Here is a 17713-nt window from a genome sequence, read left to right on the forward strand (position 1 = left end):
AAACCTCTAGGAGATGATAAAAGAATGAAGGAAAGTGAAGGTGCAGTGTTCCCCTGAGATGACCACTTCATTGGTGATGCTTTACCACAAAACTAAGTTTGTAATTTTCATGTATGCCCTGCAGGATGCAGATTTGGTGACATATGGCAGAGTATCACATTAATTTTTATCAAGATCCTGTGGGTGGCTTTATTGAGGTCTGCTCAGAGGGAAGCTGCAAACCAGCCCTGGCAGCCTGCAGCTGCAGCCTGAGAGGATGGGAGGATGCCATGGAAAACCTGGATGGAGAAATCCTGATGGCTTTGAAGGAGTGAAGTAGTTGTCTGGAAGCTTGATAAACCCTGGACAATATATACTCATGACCAAGTCTGCAAAGAAATCTGACATTGGAGTGGCCCTAAATCAGGATAAGTGGGCTTTTTTTCTGGGTTTTAGCTTCTATGCAGGACATCAGCAATGTTGTCAGTTGTGTTTCCTTTAAAATTTTGTACCTGTACAGAATAAAAATTCCTGTTGAGTGCAATTGTGATTACTCTCTTTGGGACTGCTGCTTTGTAAAAGTGCCAGGCGTCTGTGTCCTTTGTGCCTGTGATGTGTGCCAAGCCATTGACTTGTTTCTGTGCTTGATAACTGAAGATAAAATTAAGACTTGATTATTAAAAGGAGAAGGACATACAGTTATATGGGTGACTGCACAAACTACGAGAATAGATCCGTCAGAGCAGACTGTAAAATATCTAATGTGGAATCTGGGCATTTCTGGATAGCAGTTCTGGAGAAAAGAGGTGTAGGATTAGGATCCTCATTCCCTACAACCCTGGGAATATCCTTGGTCACATCCCTTAGCCTTTTTGGTGCCTCAGTCCTCTGTTATCTGTGGTTTACAAAGAAAATACCTAAAGTGTGTGATATGTAGTGACAGGAGCCTCTTACTTGCCTTCAGCGAGAGAGGGTGTGAGTTGTCTTCGTGCAAGGCTTGATCCCCCTCTTCCACTGAACCATCATTTCTTTTTTGGAAACGAGGAGATGGTAAAAATCAGAAGAGAGAAATTAAAGGGTGGAGGAAATGAGAGGTTTTCTTTGCACTGAAAGACCCATTCTCCTGCCAGGGTGAGCTTGCTACATCCTACGAACCCACAGATGAACTTTTGGCAGTGCTTTGAGATCTCTGTGTGATACCACATAGTAAACATCTACGATACCTTTAAGTACAGACAACATTTGTGGCCAGGCTGTTGTTACTTTGGAGCTAGCATAGAGCTATTGCTGCTCTCCAGTCCTAAGAATTTAGGGTGTTTGAAGACCTCTGCTCTCTGTCAGAAATAAATGAATCTGTGAAGTCAGTGTTTGTTGGGAGGAGGCAGTCAAGCAGGTACCCACACACCTGCAGAAACCCAGCGCTTTCAAACCCCTCATTTCCCAGAGCCAACTAGAGCACAAGAAAAAAATGGGATCCTGATACTTGTTGAGTCAAAAAGACCCCAGATTTTCACAAGATGTTTTATTTCTGGTTTTAGATAACATTAGCATGGGGTTGCTCATATCATATCAAAGCTGCTCAATGTGGGAACAGTGGGGACAAGGCAGGTCCCTGCTCACAAAAGTAAGTGCCATTGTACAAAATCTCCATGGATTCAGACCTTCCCAGTTTCTGTCTTTGTTGCTTATGGAATTTCCCTGTTCTCCTTTCAAGCCTCCCTCTCCCTGAAGCCAGCCTGGTAGCATAACCAGAAAGGGTGGCTCTTGCAGTGGCTTTCAACAGCACATTAATAACTAATCAAGGCTGGAATCATAGCAGGTGGTTAAAAAGGGCCTGTTGGTCATCGTTTCGAGCTCTGGCAGAAAGCCTGCCCTGGAAAATGTAATTACTGTCCAAAAGAATGCGATGAACTCTGCCAAAAATAATGAAAGTAGATCATCGTCCAAAGCCACACCAGCTGAAACATGTGGCAGTTTGTGGGGGCCAGCCAAGCGCGGTCCTGCGGGGCTTGGCAGCGCCGGAGCGGGGCAGGACGCGGCGGCTTTGCTTCCTGAGAAGGCCTGGCTTTTCATGAAGGGGGCCTTCGTTCCTCTGAGTGGAGGAAAGCGGGGCAAATTTTGAAGTTTTCCGCTCAGAATATTTTCAGAACGAAGCAGCAGCTGAGAGATCAGTGTTTTTATTGACTCTTCATTTTGTGTATGGCTATTTATCGTGCAGTGTGAAAATTTATCACATAACAGTGACAGTGTTTTTTCAGCCCCCAAAATTACAATGTGTTCCATTTTGAAATTCTGAGGAGGAGAATCTTCAACATCCTGTGCTTTTTTTTTTTTCCTCCTCCCAAAAACTAAAATAAAGATAAGCAGCCATAGTCTCATAAACCCTCCTAACTTCATCTGCTTCGTTTTTCCAGTGGCGCACTTGTCCATCAAAGGCTTTCTGACCAATTCCACTTACCAGGACCTTGCAATAAAGATAAACCTTGTGAAATGATGATAAAAGAGGCAGCTTTATTTGCTGGTTTGGAAATTGCTGTTTCCAGCCTCCTGTCACATACTTTGTAGGATTCCTCTCTGTAGCAGTTCTTTCAGCTGGATTATTTTAAAAGTATGAGTATCTTAAATTGGACTGCTTTGCAGAATTGGGCTTGGAAATGCCAGCATTGGCAGTTCAGCTGGCAGGACTTGCAGCATATGGGTGCTATAAACCTCTGAATCCAGCTCAGGTCCAGCTAGAATAGCTTGGTTGCCTGAAACTGGGTTCATTTTCTGAGCAGTTGCCTATACAATCCTAAGGGATTAATGTCTTGCAGGAGGTGATTGCTGGAAGTGGGGTAATAAACAGTCAGAGAAATGAGAGTCTCCATTAATTAATTAATAGAGCCACACTGGAGATGGGCAGGAGCCAGTGAGTGACAGCACCAGAGTGTCTCTTAGGAATACTACTGAGATATTTGCAGTTACTCTGTTGGTTGCAACCCCTTTTTTGTCTAACCAGGATGAAGGGATGCTTACAAAGAGAAGCAGCTTGAAGCCAAAGAATTGGGAATTAAGGGACTAGTATTCATTTTAGAATTTGGATTTAATTTACTTTTTTTAAAACAAAGCCGATCAACAAAAAAGGCAGAACAAGCCTGCACCTCCACCCTCTTGAAAACATAAAGCCCATCAAAGAGTAGCAAATTCAGAAGTGCACATCTCTGAACAAAGTGGAAATTGGGTGTTTATCATTAAAGCCATTACCTCCAGGAGAGTAACTGTGCAGAGCCACACCACCGCCTGAAAGGTCACTATGGAGAAGTAATAGGAACAATTTTGGACAACTTGTTTCAGTAACAAGAGGTCATTATGAACCTTCCTATGTTCATCCCACTTGTCCAGTTAGGGTTGCTTCCCTAAGGACAGGGCAACATCCTGTTAAACACCCTTAACTGGGCCATTCCGATGTGATTGATTTTAAATGGGATATTAAGATTCTTTTTATTCCCTTCCCAACTTAAAAGGCAATTCCAGGTCTATTGGGGGAGAATTTCTGTTTTCTCTCAGACCCTCCATCCTACCCCTTTCCTGGAGGGCTGGAAAAGGGCTTTGTTTTATCTTTCAGCTGTGGTTGTGGATGCTTAATTAAGGAAGACAAGCCCATAATGATAACAGCAGCTGTTCTCTCCCCTGGGCAGAAAGAGACTCTTCAGGGACAGGGTCCTCCTTGGCACAAAGGAAAATATTCTTATGAAAGCAGCACTGAAGAGGTTGGCAGCTCCCCACGGCTTCTGATTTGAAAGAAACCTCAGGAAAACATCCATGTGGTCTGTAGCTTTGGCAAGTGGAGGGAAGGCTGTGCACTAGGGATGAAATGCTGAATAACATTCTCTCAGGAACATGGTCCTCTGGATCCAGCCTCCAGGGCTTGTGTTTATAGTGCAACGGACTGCTAACAATTATATTGGAAGTAATCTTAGATTGGGGGATTATCCTGCATCCAGCCAGTCTCCCCATCCCCCCGGACAGACTGGCATCTGGCATCCCTCGCACTTCCCCACGTGGGGTGAATGGGGGGGGGGATATTTGGATGTGGTCGTCCGACTGGGCCACCCCCACTGCCTGCCCTGGAAGGTTCTGTGGGAGCATAGTGCCGTCCCTCTGGTAAATAGTATGTATTAAGACTTCCCAAATTTCTCGTGCTGAGAAGGTTGCATAGAGCCTGCCAAGAGGTAACATTGCCATGAAGCAAAGCACAGCTGGAATCACAGCCCCGCATTTCCCATAGCAATCCCTGCAGATACTTTGGGGGCGCCTCAGAATACTCTTGCCACTGTCCAAACAAAGCAGGTGGAGCTGTGGCCTGGGCACAGCTGAGGGCTGAGCAGTGAAGGCCCTCGAAGGGAGGAGGTGGGTGGGAAGAAGGTGCAAGGATGCCTGTGTGAAGCCATGGCTGCTCACTAGTAAAAGTCTGGCAAGTCCCAGAGCAGCACCCTAAACGTCTGGTCATCTGCTGTAAGAAGCAAATGGTAGATTTGACCCAAAGCCCAGAGTTCCCATAAACCTCAGTGAGATTTGGGTCAGGGCAAAGAATGACTATTGTCAAGAGCAAATGCTTTTTTCTGATGGCGTTTGCATTGTAAGGAAGTGGAGCTACACAAGTTTTGTTTTTAATTTCCTTTCCTTCCTGACAGCTCAGCCATTACCAGAGTAGATTAAATCTATTGTGCAGAGGAAAGCGCAGCACTTTTCTAAATGGTTGGTGCAGATAAATGTTATCAGCACTGGGTTCCCAGCATCTTGCCTGATGTCATTGGGTGATTCCCAGGCCTCTCCTTGCTTCAGAAATTTAAGATGGGCTTACCCAGTGGTAGTTGCCTGTGAGTCATCCTCCACTGTGCAGCATGGTCTGTACCTGAGCAGCAGCCAAGCAAAGGGAGATCTGAAGACACATCACAAGATATATGAAAACTGCTCTTGCTAAAAGTGAGAATTTTTCTGGTGGTGTTTGGAAGGACAGGAGGTTTCCAGTTCTTGGGAAAATGTTGCTTTTTGGACTCCCTCCTTGCTTTCCTTCACAGAGGAACAAACCATTTATTATGGTGCTCTTTAATTGTCCTGAGTTTTTCTTCCCAGAATTTTTGAAAAAACATGAAATAAAGGAGAAAAAGAAATTAGAATCTCATATGTTCCCAGGGAGCCATCAGCTGAGCTGGAAGCACTGGAGCAGAAGTGATTGGGACTGTGGGGCAATGGGAGGTTTTCCTTGGTACGAAAATGCCTGAACAGCAGGAAATGAACTTTCCACCCATTGTTCAGAATCAGATTCTGTGGCAGGTGCTGTGTTTGGGCTGGAGAACTACACACGTCTCTGTGTGTAAAAGCTTGATCAGTTGGGAGGAGAGGGGGATTTGGGGAACTGTGGGCTGTTGGGGTAACCAGCACCATACCAGACTGAATGAGTGGGTCCTCTAACCTTGTAAAATCCCTTCTCTGGATGATGCTAGGAGGAAAGGTCTTGAAATCCCAGGTGCCGTCAGCACAAGGAAGAAATGGCAAGCACTGTTAGAGGCATTAAAAGGGCTAGAAATGCAGCAGTGGCCCTCTGCTGCTGTCAGGTGAGATGTGGGTAGGAGCAGTGGGGAATTTTGCAGGGAAAATTCAAACAGTGAGACAGGCATGTAGGAGGTCCGGCGGGGAGGAAACAGAGCTGAACTTTTCTCCCTGACTCATCATTGCTTAGAAAAGCAGCAAGCTGTCTGTATAACATAAAACCTCAGTTAGAAATGGAACTTGCTGTGTTCTCATTTAAAGTATGTGGGATGGGAAGGAATACCCCCAAGACTGAGGTTAAAGAGAGAGGGAGGCGGTCCTGGCAGCCTTATCTTCAAACGAATGTGTTACGTCTGTGCCAAACTCAGTACACAGCTTAAAGAAATAAATAAATAAAGAGGGAAGGCGGTGTTGCACCAACCTCCAAACTGACAAATGCCAAAATTCGCATTTTACAGGCTCTTGAGGATCATGTGTGAGAATAGCTCATTGTACTCTCAGTCATATGAACTGTTGGGATTTTTTTAACTAGTGTATTTTAGAGTATAAGGAGGATGAGAGGTGCTGACTGCTGCAGAATTCAAGCGCTGGAGATTAAAGTGTGCAAGAGCCCCAGAAGGGGCTCATGTCTATTGGACAAACACAGGTTTTGCTTGCAGGTGGCATGGACAGCTTGTCCAAACGAGGGAGAGAGATGGGAAGAATTTTGTGCAGATCTTTAATGTGTCCATATACTTTTTGATCCTATTTAAGATCAAAACCAGCCAGTGTTAAACGGGACATCAGTCAGCAGAGTTGCAGTCCTGTAGAGAGGGAAAAGCGCCCTGAAAGTACATTTCAGTACAAACCTACAGTTGGCACAGTTCCTGCGAAACAACACAAGGAAATGTGCCTGCGTGTAGCTACAGCAGCATCATGGATTTGATGAAACAGGTGTTTGTGTTTAGCAGCTGGGAGGAGATGAGCACAGCTCGAAGGCATGCGACTTCAGCCCTTCAAAAAACTCTACTTGGCGTTGGAGCATGTGAGTTTTTTTTTCTTCCAAAGTCTCTTTGGTGGCTGCTTCCCAAGGCAATTAGCACGGAGAAAAATTGCTTGAAAGGTGGAAATTGCTGGTTGAAGCCCACGGCTACGGCTGTTGTGTTTGCACCGTATGTTGAAGGTGTGGAATCTGCAGCTTGTGGGCTTGTGCGTCGGGGTGTGCACAGCCTGCCCTGGATTTGCACGCTATAGTTAGGTACGTGCTCATACCCACTTCTTAAACTGGGTTGGCTTCTTCTGAGGTGATAACAAGCAAATTTCAGGGACAGGAATGTGAACCAGCAGGGGAGGTGGAGCAAGTGCCTTGTCCTTACATTTGAGAGATCTCTCAGCATCGGCTTTTTGTGACACACCTAACTAGGCAGGACGTGGGTTTGGGCGTATTTTTGTTTTTTGTTTGCTTTTTGGAGAAAGTGACAGAAAAATGACCTATTAGGGCTTTTTTTCAAGAGTTCTCCTAACCCAGCCTGAGTCTCTAATCTTTTGCAATGCATGTCCAAACTACTTGTAAATCCTTTGGAGAAAGAGGCGTATCTTTTGTGAGCATTAAGCAGTATGTATATCTTCAAGGATGCTTGCTTTATATAAATAACCCCCATGAAGATGAGCATTTTGGCAGAGGGTTGATGGAGGCAGCATTGGGTGCAGGGAGATGTATTAAACCACCACGTGGTGTGTGGGTTTTTGTAGGCAGTGTCTGACCAGGATGCTTGCATGTGATTCTGCAGGCTGTTTGCATGTAGAGTGTATGTAAATATTAGGAGACAGGGCATCAGAGTGATTGCAGCTTAAGTAGGAAAACACTGCTACAACAATGCCACTGCGTTCATAATCCTCCATGAGTGTTCTCTACTTTAGTTAAATATGCAGAGACTGATGGAGATTGCCAGTGGATTAGCTCTCGTGTGACTGGTGCCAGGGATTGATTAGCATAAGCAAATTTCTTCTCCAGCTTCCCATCAGTAAGGACAGAAATGCAGCAAGCGGTCCCTCCACTGCCTGGAAAGCTGCTCAGATGCTAGGGAGGAAAACTGGAATGGGGAACAGTTTGCTCCCAGTTTTAACTCGGGGGACCAAAGTAATCCCAAGAGTTCTGTAGTGAGCACATCCCCGTAGTTTACCTTGCAGAGCTCACAAATTGGCTGCTTTAATTTTTGTTGTGCTTGCAAATGCAGTTTTGAGGGTTGTGCAGCTTTTATGTTGTGTGATTTGTTTCTGTGCCATCTTTTCAGTGATCCTATTTCAGCAGCTGAGTAAAGCAGGGACCTGAAGGCCAATAGAAATAGGGCTCTGGGCTGGGTTTTTGGTTGGTTTGGGATTGGTTGGTTGTTTTGATTTGGTTTTTTGCTTGAGTTTTCCTTATTTCTGTTCTCGTCAAAATGAGGGCACAAGCCAACTGATGGGTGTGGGTTTGAGTGGCCACAAGTGTACTTAGTCATTATGGAAAATTTGGGGCTCAACTCTGAGCTTGGTGCTCCTAATGCAAAAGTCTAATCCCCTTCTTGTGCCTCTCCACAAACATTCTGTGTGTGCATCAGGATCCCTGGACTGTCAGTTGCTTGTATAATATTGATCCTTTCAAATGTAGCCTTGATGGTGCTGGGGACAGGGATTTTCTGACCAAACAAACTTAAGGTTTGATAATAATTGAAAATGCTGGATGGTTGACCAGGCAAAACACCTGCTTATAGGAATCAGATTTCATCTCAAAGTCAGCAGACATTTCCTTGGAGAAATCCTGAATTCTGATGGAAATCAATATTTAAAGGGACACTGATATCTGGGGAGATACCTCTTTGTAAGGTGCTTTCAAGTCCTAGTAACCTCTTTAGGGAATAACATCTGAATGCTAAATACAGACCAGAACAAAGAACTGTGCTGTGAAGTAGTGAAATAGACTTTCCCAGCAAACAGGAGGGAGAGCACTGTCATGGGCTTTCTCTGCAGCCCTGGAAGAATGACATTAGAAGCTTGTTATATCTGTAGCCTACATGCATTTTTTTATTGCCTCTTGATAAGTAGATGAAAGCCCCCAACCAGCTTAAGGTACAGTCATTAAGTCTTACTAAACACAGGGGTAAATAAGTCATTCTGCAGCATTTCCATAGAGTGGTGAGTAGCTTGCATTAAAAACACAAATCTTCATGGAGCAAGAGCTGATTTTACAGGGTGCAGAAAGTGATTTGGTATTTCAGTTGAAAGGTTTGATCAGAGAAGAGGGAAGAAGCTGACAGGAGATGTCCAAGGCTGCCTAATTTCAAACTCGGTAATAATTCCTCTCAGTGTCTAAAGGCAAGGCAATCAATTAGTGAATCCCTTTATGGCTCTCCCATCACAAGTGATCCCATGGAAATGGGAGACGTCAGATTCAGTCCAACACTTCTGCTTTGGAGGTTTGCTGCTTGCTGGAGCTGTTCCACTGGCCAAAAGCAGCCACAGGTCTGTCAGTGAGAAAAAGGATGTCTTGGGACAGCGCTGTCAGATCTTTCTCCAGGTGTTGTACTGCACACACAGATGCAAGTAATGAGCTGTTACGGTGGAATCAATGAGAAGAGCTCAGAACCAAAGCTCAGTTTGTTCTAATGCCTTTTGTGTCCCTGATTGCTGAAGCAGTGCAGAATATTTGTGCATCTTGCAGCACTTCACAGTGAGGGACTAGCTGTTGTTAAAAGGTGGAAAAGTAATGAGATGCAGTGAATGGTCCATGGGAAGATGATGACTGAGCAGAGAATTCAGCCTCTCACTACCTTGTGAGTGCCAGGACATACTTCCCTGTATTTGGCATCACTGGTTTTGAGCTCCTAAAGGCAAAACTAATAAATAATAGGTGTGCTACTGTACAGATGGGATGAACCCCCCAAACTCTTCCCTCCTCCCCACTCCATCTCATACCAGTACAGGTCTGGAACTGCTTTCATCCCCACCAGAACAAAGACTAAACATTAAAGTGAATTATCCCGAAGTTGCTCCTCATTAATTGACAACTGCAGGCACTTGGGAACATCTGTCCAGATTGTCTGAACATTCCCTTCGCTTCAGTGGTTGCACTGAGGGAGCAGAACAATTCGACACACACCAACACCACCCATTCGCCTTCCCTGTGGTCAGTCACAGTGCTGTGAGTGAGCAGCAGCCATAAGGGAGCAGGAGGTGGGGGTGGTTGTGTAGACAAAGAGTCAGATGGAAAAACAATGTCTTTCCATGGTAAATGGGGGAAGCTGGGAAGGAGAGACCAAGGGGCTGAGTGGGAATGCAGGCATTCTTACACTCGTATGGGCACTGAGGGGGCTCATAGGCACACTGTCTGCCACGGAGGAGGGGCAATGCTGGAGGAGTCCAGCACGTTGTGCAGTGGAAAGAAACCATCTGGCTAGGAAACAGCCTCACTCTACCCTTACTGTGCGTTTTTGAGGTTACATCAAGTGATAGAAACCAGAGAAAACCCACTGAAACAACGAGCTCTGCCCACTGGGTAAGAGTGTGGAAGGTTTTATCCCAAGCCCTTGAGGGCCAGTGCCTGGTGGGCAGGAGGATACAGCATCTCCAGTCTGTACCAGCATGCCTCTGATTCCCACAGGCTGTGCTGGGGTGGTGTCTCTTTAAGGGCAGGTTACAGAGCACATGAATTACGATATTCCAGTAATCCCTTCACATTGGCCTGCCCAGTCCTCTCCATGCAGCAGGAAATGTGGGACAAGCAGGGTTTTGAGATTATCTCGTGCTTTGCAGAGCCAGTTCCCTTTGTGCTTTTAGAAAGAGCTTGCTCCTGCAGCAGGCAGGGGGCTGGGGGTGACATTCCTGGTGGGATGCTGTCCCATGTCCAGGAGCAGCACCACCAGGGCCATGGCAGTGTGTGTGTGGGCTCTGTCCTCCTCCACATATCCCAGTGCCTGTCTTTTGTGATGGTTGCTGAACCACCCAGTTCCTGTCATGCTTGACAGAGATCACATTTACCTCCCAGACCCCTTCCTCCACGGGGATGTAGTTACTTGATGCAAGGACAACACTACCTTTGCACTGGAGTTTCCCACAGCTTCCAAACTGGTCGGCTTTTTGCCCACCAGAGCTGACCCTCGGGGTGGTGCAAGGGGAAAGAGCTATTGCTCTGGCCATATGCTTTGCTGAAGATGTGCAGATCCTTAGGAGCACAGTGAATCATCTCCTGCACTCTTTAATTTCATGCAAATGTCAAGGCAGGAGCAACCTGGGTCAAGAGAACCCAGGAGATACCACTGACATCTCCATAGCTAAATAAAACAGGATTCTCTGCAACACCAGGGATTTGCCCATGGTTGGGAAATGCTGTGTGACTCACTGCTGATGGTTGCTGCTCTGATAGCCCTGTGTGCGGTCCTGCTGTGGGAGATGCTGCTTTTCCTCCTCCTGTCTCACCTACCCAGCTCACCTTCGCCTGGCACACGTTGGCAGCTCTCCAAAATAACTTTCCTCATGTCCTCAGCCCCTGGTGAGGCTGAGATTTGAAGAGAAATGACTTGGTGTTCTTTAGCTGTTCATGTATTTTTTTCTCAGCCCATGACTGTGCACTGAACCCGCTCTTATTCCTCAGTGAACTGTACCTGAGATGCCTCCTCACTGCACCTTGGTGAGACTGGCAAGCCTTGCTGCCTCTCCCTCCATACCTTATTTCCAGCCAGGAGGTTTTCTCAAGGGAGTTACTGTCCCCAGTTAATTCATTACACGGATTGAGCTGATGCTTCACCTGTTTCACCCTGCACACAACACAGGTTTGCTCATGTTTCAGGATCCTGTTGCTGCTGGAAAGCAACTGGGATCACCAAGGGCCGGCTCTGTACTACTGAAATGCTGACATCCTTCATCCCTGTCTTTGCAATTTGGTTCTTGTGGAGTTTGCATGACTCACTGAGCATCTCTGTGCCACCTTCTCCCCACAGATGTGGTACCTGCTGCTGCTCCTTCCCTTTGCGCTAATGGAAAACTGCATTATCAGTCTTAGGCCCTGCTAGTGATAAAATCTCATCACGAAATGTCAGATCTAATACTCCCCTCTGTCCCCATCCTTTCCTCAGCCCCTGGAAAATGTTAGTTGACAAGAGGATTTGGCAAATTGTTCTATTTGAAAAGATGGGGAGGAAAATATTTCTGATTTCTCAGTCCAGCCTGGCTTGCTGCCTTTTTTCCCCTGTCTTTTTGGGAGGCAGGGAGATTGACGAAGGGGATAGAGCAGGTAAGCTGAAAATTATTAGCTGTTTTGAAATTGCAATGTAACTGTGTTTTTGAAGGACCCAAACTGAAAGGAAGTATTTGTGAGTTATGAAACAAAATGTTTCAATTGTCCTAAGGCAGAGTCAGTTAAGTTTTTAATTTGCATCTCTGGAGTATTTCTAAGAATTACCATTATTTGTTAAGAATTAAGAAAATAGTCTAAGATTAAATACTAAAAATACCATCAAATTGCTCTACCTATACTGATTACTGGTTTTATTGGCATCAGTGGGAGCTTCCCGAGAGGCTGGTAGAGCTAGGGTTGGATCTTTGATGTGTTTGCTCCTGCTATTATTTACCGCTGGCTGGGAAACATGGGAAAAGATCAAGCAAGTGATATTAAAGCTGGCCCCAAATGCAGCCCATCTTTATCCTTAGCAGCAACCCCAAAACTGGGAAGAGAGGTTTTGCAAGACCTCTTTCTCTACTAAGCAGCAACTTTGTGGTTGCATGACTAGGTGGGTGATGTGGAAAGTGTTTTCCCAACAAGGGGGAGCGGCTAGCCATTGTGCTGAATTTCTGGAAAGAGGAAGGATGTCTTAAGCTAATTCTGACTTTCCTAGTTTCCTCTTGAGTCCTCAATTCCTCATAATTGTTCAACCACAGGCACTATCCCGATTGCCTAATGGCCTAATTCTTGTACCCAGTAGCATGCTCTGTTGATCCTTGAGCATAGTCCTACTCTGTACAGACCTAAATTATCCATTGTTTTTCCACATTCTACTTGATTTGTGAATTAAAGTGTAAAATACTAATATTACAACAGTAGGATTTTGTTGGAGTCTCAAAAGAAGATAACAAAAAAGGCATGGGTTGAGACAGTTGTTTTCTTGATTTTAGGACATAGAATAAGAAAAAACATAATTAACATGAGGGGTTTTTAAGCTAGCCTAGAGGTGAATAATAATTTAATAGCTTTTAAAAGATCTTAGATAGGTGTTTTGCTGGATCCTCTATCCCACATTGCCCTCTAGTGAGGACATTGCAGAGCAAATCATGCCTTCCTGCAGCCACCAGGATAAGAAATGTTGTATTTTAATAACGGAGCTTGTTTCTCAAGCCTTGTAACGGCTCATTTCTGATGTGGTGGTGTTGTGGTACAACAGTGCAAGGAGGGGCACAATTCATCTGTCACCTGTGCTGTCACCTGTACATGCACTGGCCACAGCTTTCTTGACATTTGCTTCATCTGAGCTATCTACCTCTGCAAGCATTTTCATCCTGCTGCTGGATCACCAGCCACATGTCCCCTGCTCTCTTCTTCTTTGGAAAAAGGGGAAAATATTCCCGGGGGACAGTTTGGTGAAGGATGATCTTCTTCTGTGTTCTTTGTCTTTTATTTACTCTTTTGTTCCGTGAACATACTCCAGTTCTGCGGTTTTGCCTCTGTGTATATATGGTCAGACAACCCTGCCTGTGGTTTGGAGATCATCACGGGACAAACTTCCATCCCTCTTTAACCCAACACTGGGGCATCCAAAAGTGTTGTGTAGAGGATTAGAACTGGCCACTGTCCTTCTGCCTGCATAGCTGTGTGACAAGACACATTGGTGCCACAAGACAATTTTGGTGTGTTCTCAGGTTTCTAGAGCTGTTAAGCACAGAAAGTCATCAACCAGTAATAGGTTTTTAAAACAAAACACAAAACCCCCAAACAAACAAACAAACAAACAAACAAACCACACAAAAAAGAAGGAAAACAAATACCTGCTGCTTCTAGAGTGCAGGTCGTTCAAGGTCTCACCTAAACCTGCCTTGTCGTGCCCAGAATTGGCCATTCCTGGAGTGTGGGTGCCCCAGATCAGCTATCCTAATGGCCACATAGTCCTTTTACTCACACACAGGTCCCATCAGGGCAGTGGCACAGCAGCTCAGCAGCCCCCTTGGTTCCTGTGGGAACCTGTTGCAGCCCAGTGTGCTTTGCTGCCTTCCCTTGGAGGGCCATCCCTGTGGATGGGAACCCTCAGGCAGCTCTGGGTGCTGGATACCAGGGTCTGCGCTGAGGATCTGGGTCTGGGAAAGAGCGAGATGCTCAGGTCTGCCTGAACTTTCCTTTCCCTTATACCTTCTAGGGCAGAGAAGTAAAAGCAAAGCAATGTCCGGAGTCCTGAAGTCCAAGGACTCTTCATCCAAAATATGGGCTCTGTTTGTCACTTCCCCAGCCTATATGTGTCTTCATGTGCTTGGCCATATTATGTGGAAATTCGTAACTAATCTTCAGCCAACAAAAATTAACCTGGTCTTTAATTGCTGGCTTGTTCATCAGAATAGTACCCATGGCCATCTCTGCTAGATGCTGTCTGTTTTAGCTCTTTGACTAAAAACTTAACAGTTTTAGAACAGTTCTAAAACCTGTGATTTCCTGCATGCAGACATAACCTGATTGGGCATGTGGCAAATACCTGGGTGATGACAGTGCCCTGTGGCCATTGCCATCCTCCCAGGGGCTCTGGGACCCCCAGGAACACCATCAGGCCAGGGGAGCCAGGGTGAGCAGCACTGTCACCCAGCCTGCTCCACGTGGCACTTGTGGGCTGAATGACAAACACTAATGCCATCTAGTGACCAAAGAAAAAGGTGACATGGATATTTTATAAAATGCCATTATAGCCCCAAGTGAGGCTGGCCTTGGGGGCTGCGAAGGAGGGAAATGGTGCTGGGTGTGCTGGGAAAAAAAAAACCACACCTTTTTCTCTTCTCTCCCCAGCTGTCTCTTCCTTCATTTCACATTCCATGAAGTGCTTCTGCATGTAACCAGGGACTGGGATCTCCCACACGAGGCTTTATAGGTACCCAAGGGAGCAAGGCACCGGCTTCCTAAGCAGCTCTGTTGCTCAAGGAGCACAAATTCCCCAGTTTACTGCTGGATCATGGGGCACAAACCCAACACCGCAGGACAAGGTGACTGCAGATGGGTGGTTCACTGGCGACATGGACAGCATGGGCAGAGACCCTGGGGACTAATTTAAGCTGGCAGCACGGCTGCCACACAGTGCCATTGCTGCAGCTTTGAGCTTGGCTGAAATAGGGCAGGGGATGGCAGCTCCTGCTGCTGCCGTGACAGCAGCAACTCCTTACTGTGGCTTATACAACCTGTCACTTTTTTTCCTCCCAGCACCTTTGTTTCCTTCTCTTGCTGGTGTAGGTGGTGAGAGCCATGAAGGCGTTAACACACTGGGTCTCTGTGTGATCAGCTGGCTGGAGGCACCGCTGCTTTGTACCTTGTTACTAATCCAGCCAGGTCCCAGTGCTGACAAATTGGAGGAATTAAGTTTGCACCCTGCATTTAAAAAATGAAGGTGCAGTTGTTTCTGACCATACCAGCTTATTCTGCTTGACTACACCATCACCAGCAGGTGTGGTTTGCCTTGTGTAGAGCTGGTGGTCTCCTGGGAATATTTTGCAGTTCTGGTAATTTCTCCAACTCCTAAGAAATGAACAGAGAGAGAACAGACAGAGCACAGAGAACTTGGGAATTAAAAGTTTCCCGATAAGGAAGTTGAGGGCTGAGATAGCTGCGATGAAGTGCATTATGGATGCACTGAGATGCCAAGCAGCACCCCCGGAGAGATTTGGAGAGAGATGTGGGATGTACCCCGAAGGAGAGTGAGAAAAGCACACAGATGCAAATAATCTCCTTCATGGGCCATTTCTGAAGTGCAGTGACACCTGGTGCCAGCACAGGCTGCCCCCCCTCACCAGGCACATGGATCCATCAGCACTATCTTGTTCCAGAGGGAACAAGCAGGTTCTTGCTTTGCACTGGCCAGACCTTGTCCCTGCTTCCTTCAGAAAGCCATTTACAAGGGTCCTTGAGGACTTTCTGTTGTTTTTCCTTAATGTTGTTGTTATCCCAAATGGGAAGGTATCAAATATGTTCTTATTGTCTAATTTACAAATGTTTTGTGTTATTTTTGCTGCTTCTGTTTCTGGATTATCCTTGTGTCCCCCTGCCTTTCTGCCCTGGATAATTGAGAGCTGGCAGAGTGCCTGTAACGTTCCTGTTTCAAGGCCAAAATGGGAGTGAGAATAAATGCTTCTAAATACTGTATTGAAACAAATAACTAATTTACTCATAATAGCTCTTCTTCTGGCATTACAGTGGTAATTTCATGCAGGTTTTGCAGGGGGAGTGAGCAGTTGTGAGAGGTTGGAAGAGCCATGTGCCTTGGGGAATATTTGCTGTGTGGATATAATGGCGAGAAGGGATTCATGGATTTGGAAAAGTACTCCTACTTCTGTAAAGGGACTTTATCCAGCCAGCTGTGACAATGCTTATTTCATAGATTTGCTGGCCCTAAAGTCTGAAAATTCTGCCTACTGGGAGTTTAGCTGGAGGAGGCAAAGGTGAAGACAAAGATTTCCCCATGGGGAGAAGGCAAGCATAGCCCTATCTATTTGGCATCCTGCATCTTTCAGGAGACAAGCAGAACAACTTGCAATGAATAACCAGTGCCTAGTACTAATTTTGTCTTTTCTCTCTCCTTGTAGGGATCCTGTTTACGATGCTGGTATTTGGACCAGCCTGTGGATTTATCTTGGGCTCCTTCTGTACCAAAATCTATGTGGATGCTGTCTTCATTGACACAAGTAAGGAGAAATGGGTTTGATTTCAAATCAAATACACTAAAGTTGTACCAGCAGGATGTTGATGCTCACAAGCAGGAAACTGCCTGTTTCGTCTTGAGTACCTCCTGCATGTATGGGTGTCACTTTTAGAGGGGTTTTATGACTGGGATTCAAAAGTTTTCAGCTCTGTTCTGGTAAACAGATTTGCAGTCATTAAAAATTGTTCTCTTCCTTTGGTTTTTCTACTGTGAGATGAGTTTCACCCAGCTCTTAGAGGACACCTTGAAATATCACTGTGGCAGGGCAGACAGCTACCCATGCACATAGTCATGCCAGGGGAGCTGTGTCCAGAGCACAGGATGAAATCTGGACAGCTGTCACCCCAGGATCTGGGGGAACCATCCAGGTTCTTGTGGAAGTACCACCAGTAAGACCCATTGCCCAGAACCTTCTGCCAATGACACTGCTTCAGCCCCACAGCATTATTCCTTTTTCCTAAAACTGTGCTAGTTATTGCTCACCTTGACTGCACTTGGATAAATCAGATTGTTTGTTAATTGATTTTTTGTTCGTTAAGACAAAAATCTGCATATTCTGCTCTTACTCGTACCTGCACTGTGTGTTCTTTGCCATGAGAGGGCAATATGTAACAGGCAGTTCTCTACTGCTCCCTCAGCCCTCTGGCTGCAAGCTCGATGCTTTTCTTTTCCCTCAGTTATTCAGATGTTTTTTCCATAGCTCCATCGAATCCTCCAGACGCTTTTGCATGGGTATTGTCCTCTTTGAGGTTGCATTTCAGCTCTGTGATGTTGCAAATACATCATCACAGGACTCAGAACAGAATTGTGCAAATCTGGGAAAGAGCTACTGCCTTTTCTTGGTCTCACATAGACACGGCAGCTGAAGAAATATAAATAATATCAAATGAAAAACAAGTATCTTCTTTTGATGGCTGAGACTTTTGGCTGCAGTTTGATTTAAACACCGCCTGACCCCTTTTCATTCCTTGGCTTTACCAAAGCCTCTTTTGGTTCTGTAGGCAGAGAAACTTGTTTGAACCCTGTTAGATATTTGTCCATTAAGTATAATTTACACTATAATATGAATGTAGAGAAGAAACTATTTCCTCTCCCAGGAGGTGAAGTTGTGGAACTCCTCACCATGAAGTATTAAAAATTGACAAATGGATTCAAAAACAATGGGGCAAGTTTATAGAAGAAAAAATGAACATGACAAAATCTAGCTTATAAAGCCCCCAAGCCACAAATCACAAGAATAATATCAGGTATATGCTGACTTTATTCTTGTGGTCGTTCTGGGCAGCTGCAGCTGGTTACCATCAGAGCAA

At 45.5% G+C, this 17713-nt stretch overlaps 1 protein-coding gene across 2 annotated transcripts in view; it reads left to right on the plus strand.

Moving 5' to 3' along the window:
• SLCO3A1 (solute carrier organic anion transporter family member 3A1) overlaps positions 1-17713 on the plus strand; it is a 144502-nt gene that overhangs the window by 88053 nt on the left and 38736 nt on the right. For both annotated transcript variants that reach the window (XR_003572830.1, XM_027898338.1), the window contains exon 3: positions 16288-16386. Coding sequence is in view for 1 of the 2 variants with exons in the window: in XM_027898338.1 (XP_027754139.1) it covers positions 16288-16386 (99 nt within the window). In the remaining variant the exon portion in view is untranslated. The remainder of the gene's footprint in view (positions 1-16287; positions 16387-17713) is intronic.

This window comes from Empidonax traillii, unplaced genomic scaffold (assembly GCF_003031625.1).
Source record: "Empidonax traillii isolate 1590-97213 ecotype Southwest subspecies unplaced genomic scaffold, ASM303162v1 scaffold592:size536848, whole genome shotgun sequence".
NCBI classification, from domain to species: Eukaryota; Metazoa; Chordata; class Aves; order Passeriformes; family Tyrannidae; genus Empidonax; species Empidonax traillii.